The following is a 3847-nucleotide window of genomic DNA, read 5'->3' on the forward strand; positions in this document are numbered from 1 at the left end:
TTTTGACAATCTGAATAAAAAGTAAGTTTTTATTTGCATAACTTAAATTTTTGAAATTCAGTCATCTATTCGTTTTAGAAAAATTGTAATACAAAGACCTTAGGTAAGATTGTATATCTAACTATTGGTGACAATTAGCATCACTAGTACCACGTAGGGAAATTTTTAAAGTGTGAATGTTTGGCGGTGCCTGGCTGGCTCAGTTAGTAGAGAATGGGACTGTAGATCTTGGTAGTGAGTTCAAGCCCCATACTGGGCATAGAGTCTACTTAAAAAAAAAAAAGAATAAAATGTGAGTGTATGATGTTATTTAATCTGCCAGTGTAAGTCTCATTTTGGAGTAATGGCTACAATGTGATAAACACTAAAGATGGCTAAATGCTAAGATAGCCATTCAAATTTATGTATATTTCTATATACCATAATAGTTAATACATTTTTCTATGTGTATAAACTTTGCAAAAGTGTCAATAAATTAAACTCCAGTTTGTAAGCTTCATGTAAGCATATGATAGTATTTTTTTAATAATACCAAGCCAATTATAAATGCATAATAAATATTTGATGAATGTTATCAACATTCCAACAGTGAATTTTAAAAATTAATTTCAGGGAATACAGAAAAATGCTAATATTCTCTCTACAATGTGGTACCTTTGTCAATAAGTGAAATTAAATATCATTCTTTTACTTTCTTTCTAAACAGAAACCACCCTCCACACACCCTAAACTCTATTATGGAATATAAAATGTTGAGAGTATATTTTATCTCCTTGTCTTTGTCTACCAATTTTAAAGTTCAAATGTATATTTTTAAAGATTTTATTTATTTATTTGACAGGGAGAGAGAGCACAAGCAGGGGGAGAGGCAGGGAGAGGGAGAAACAACCAGAGGGAGAGGGAGAAGCAGGCTATAGGTTTCGATCCCAGGACCCTGGGATTAGGACATAGGCTGAAGGCAGTCACTTAACTGACCGAGCCACCCAGGTGCTCCTTAAAATATATTATTTAATAAAATCCAAATTATATTTTTCAAACTCTTCCTCCTAGTTTTCTCATGTGTGGTATCTGCCAAGAACTAAGTATGTATTAATGGCAGGTTATTAGGTAATGTCATAAATAAAGTGCTGTGAAAGTATCATTTATCTTATTGATCATAAAATAATTTACTTTCACAGTTTAGGCCATATTTTCTTGTGTCTTATTTGTCGTATTTTAAGAAAAATTTCTCTTTTCAACTCTCCATCAAAGTCAGGTAATTTATACTAAACTGATAGCTGAATGAATATTTTATTTTTATCCTTAATTAAAATGGAACTAGCCTTAACTAAATTATATTTCACTGAGGTTTGTGTCCAAATAAGTGAATTGTCATAGATGATTACCATTTGGTACAATGAGTATAGGGAACACTTACTGTTTTGTGTTCTTAGATACTTATCTCCTCCTCCTTGGAAAAGCATTCTTCTTTCTGGGAAACTACTTTTCCTGCTAGTGTCACTGCAACCACTTGACTTTAGTTGGTGCTGTGGTGTTTTTCAAAATACCCATTTCCATAGTCCCAGGGGATGTACACTGGGATGGGCCACTGTCCAATGTGGACAGGTCAAAACCCCTCCCAAGAAAGTATATCTTTGACTCCACTGAATTTTTTAACCTTCTACATGTTTGTAGTGGAAACATTGCCTGAATTCTGAACTTACATTGATTTCTAACAAAACAAATGGCCATTTCCCCTTAGTCTTACTGGGTATTACACAGAGTGAATTTATGAAGGAAAAACATTGCCAAAGGTATCTAGCCCAGAGACTGACAAGAAATCACATTTTAAATTTTTTTTCAGGAGTACAGGCACATTGCAATTTGGGAGTAGAAAGTGGAATTTAAAATTCATAACTTCTAACACAATACAGCAAATTAGTATTTTTGTAATTGAATGTAAGCACCCAAGAGAAAGAATTTTGTGTTTTATTTACCATTAGAAGCTAGAAAAATGCCTGCATAGAGAAATATTGGTTAAATGAATAAATGAATTTGTCTTGAGCAGAGTTTTGTGTACTGAACTTGTACCTTTAAGGAAAATGCATATAGATATAGATAAATAAGTATTACTTTTGCTCTCACAAATGTTGTTAGCTACCTGAAGAATACTGCACAATGGGGTGGAGGGGAGTTTATGCCCCAAAAGGCTTTCTATTTGTTTTAACTGTTGCATGATGCTTTGAGATGAAAAACAACAAGAACAACAACAACAAAAAACCACGAAAAAACTATAAACTGAAGTTGTAAGGCAGGACGCTTGGTGGCGCTGCAGGCTAAGAAAGTGAAAAACTCTGCAGTCTCGGTAACAGCTGAGCAGTTTTGGCTACTTGAAAAGGAAACGTTTTTCACTATTGAGGGATAGTAGGTTTCAGAGAGGCCGCTATCCCCATGTCAGTCAATGTTAGGAACTAACTCAAGATCATTGAATCAAGATAGCAGAGTTGGCTGCGCAGCAATTAATTTGTGATTAAATATTGCATCTTTTGGACCCCGAGGAACGATGGAGACACCGGTACCCAAAGCGCCGCAGAAAAGGCAAGTGACCGCCATTATTATCCTAATACTGTTAATACTGTGGGAAGTGGGTAGTACGACCATTAAGTATTCGGTTCTAGAAGAGAGGGAAAGCGGCTCCTTTGTCGCCAACCTCGCAAAAGATCTGGGGCTTGGCTTGGGGGAGCTGGCTGCTCGGGGTGCTCGAATTCTTTCAAAAGGGAATCAACAGTATTTGCAGCTCGAGCAGAGGAGTGGGAATTTGCTCCTAAAAGAAAAATTGGATCGGGAAGAGTTGTGCGGTGACACAGATCCATGTATACTGCATTTCCAGTTGTTACTAAAAAGCCCAGTGCAGTTTATTCAAGGTGAACTACAGCTACGAGACATAAATGACCATGCCCCAGAATTCCTGGAAAATGAAATCCTCCTGAAAATCTCAGAAAGCAGCCATCCAGGGACTGCATTTCCTTTGAAAATAGCTCAAGATTTAGACGTGGGCAGTAACACAGTTCAGAACTACACTATTAGCACCAACTCCCATTTCCACCTTTTCACTCGAAATCACAGCGATGGCAGGAGATACCCCGAGCTGGTGCTGGAAAAAGTGCTGGATCGGGAGGAGCAGTCAGAGCTCAGGTTAACGCTCACGGCCCTGGATGGTGGGTCACCGCCTAGAACTGGAACGTCTCAGGTTGTCATTGTAGTCTTGGACATAAATGATAATGCTCCTGAATTTGCACAGCTGCTCTATAAGGTGCAAATCCCAGAGAACAGCCCCATAGGCTCCCATGTCATCACCGTGACTGCTAGAGATTTAGACGCTGGGACCCACGGAGAGCTCTCCTACTCATTTTTCCAATCCTCAAATCAAGTGATTCAGGCCTTTGAAATAAACACAGTCACAGGGGAAATTCGATTAAAAAAACTGTTGGATTTTGAGGAAATTCAATCTTATCATATGGAAATTGAGGCCTCAGATGGTGGGGGACTATCAGGAAAATGCACTATAGTCATAGAAGTGATGGATGTAAACGACAACACACCCGAACTGACTATGTCCGTGTTCACTAGTGATGTCCCAGAAAATACCCCCGACACGGTTGTCGCTATTTTTGGAATTTCAGATCCAGACTCTGGGGAAAATGGCAAAATGATGTGTTCCATCCAAGACCATCTTCCCTTCCTTCTGAAACTTAGTGTAGAAAATTTCTACACCTTAGTAACTGAAGGAGCGCTAGATAGAGAGACCCAGGCCGAGTACAACATCACCATCACCGTCACCGACCTGGGGACCCCCAGGCTGAAAACC

The 3847-nt window shown here is 38.4% G+C and overlaps 1 protein-coding gene across 1 annotated transcript; it reads left to right on the forward strand.

The window, feature by feature from the left end:
- Window positions 1-7: 7 nt before the first annotated feature.
- LOC100468301 (protocadherin beta-17-like) lies at window positions 8-3844 on the forward strand (the record flags this gene model as incomplete). The annotated part of the gene is made up of 1 exon (XM_002912552.4): window positions 8-3844. A coding segment is annotated over exon 1 (1302 nt), but the record flags the coding sequence as incomplete, so codon positions are not given.
- Window positions 3845-3847: the final 3 nt, after the last annotated feature.

The sequence above is a fragment of the Ailuropoda melanoleuca genome, unplaced genomic scaffold (assembly GCF_002007445.2).
Source record: "Ailuropoda melanoleuca isolate Jingjing unplaced genomic scaffold, ASM200744v2 unplaced-scaffold73115, whole genome shotgun sequence".
NCBI classification, from domain to species: Eukaryota; Metazoa; Chordata; class Mammalia; order Carnivora; family Ursidae; genus Ailuropoda; species Ailuropoda melanoleuca.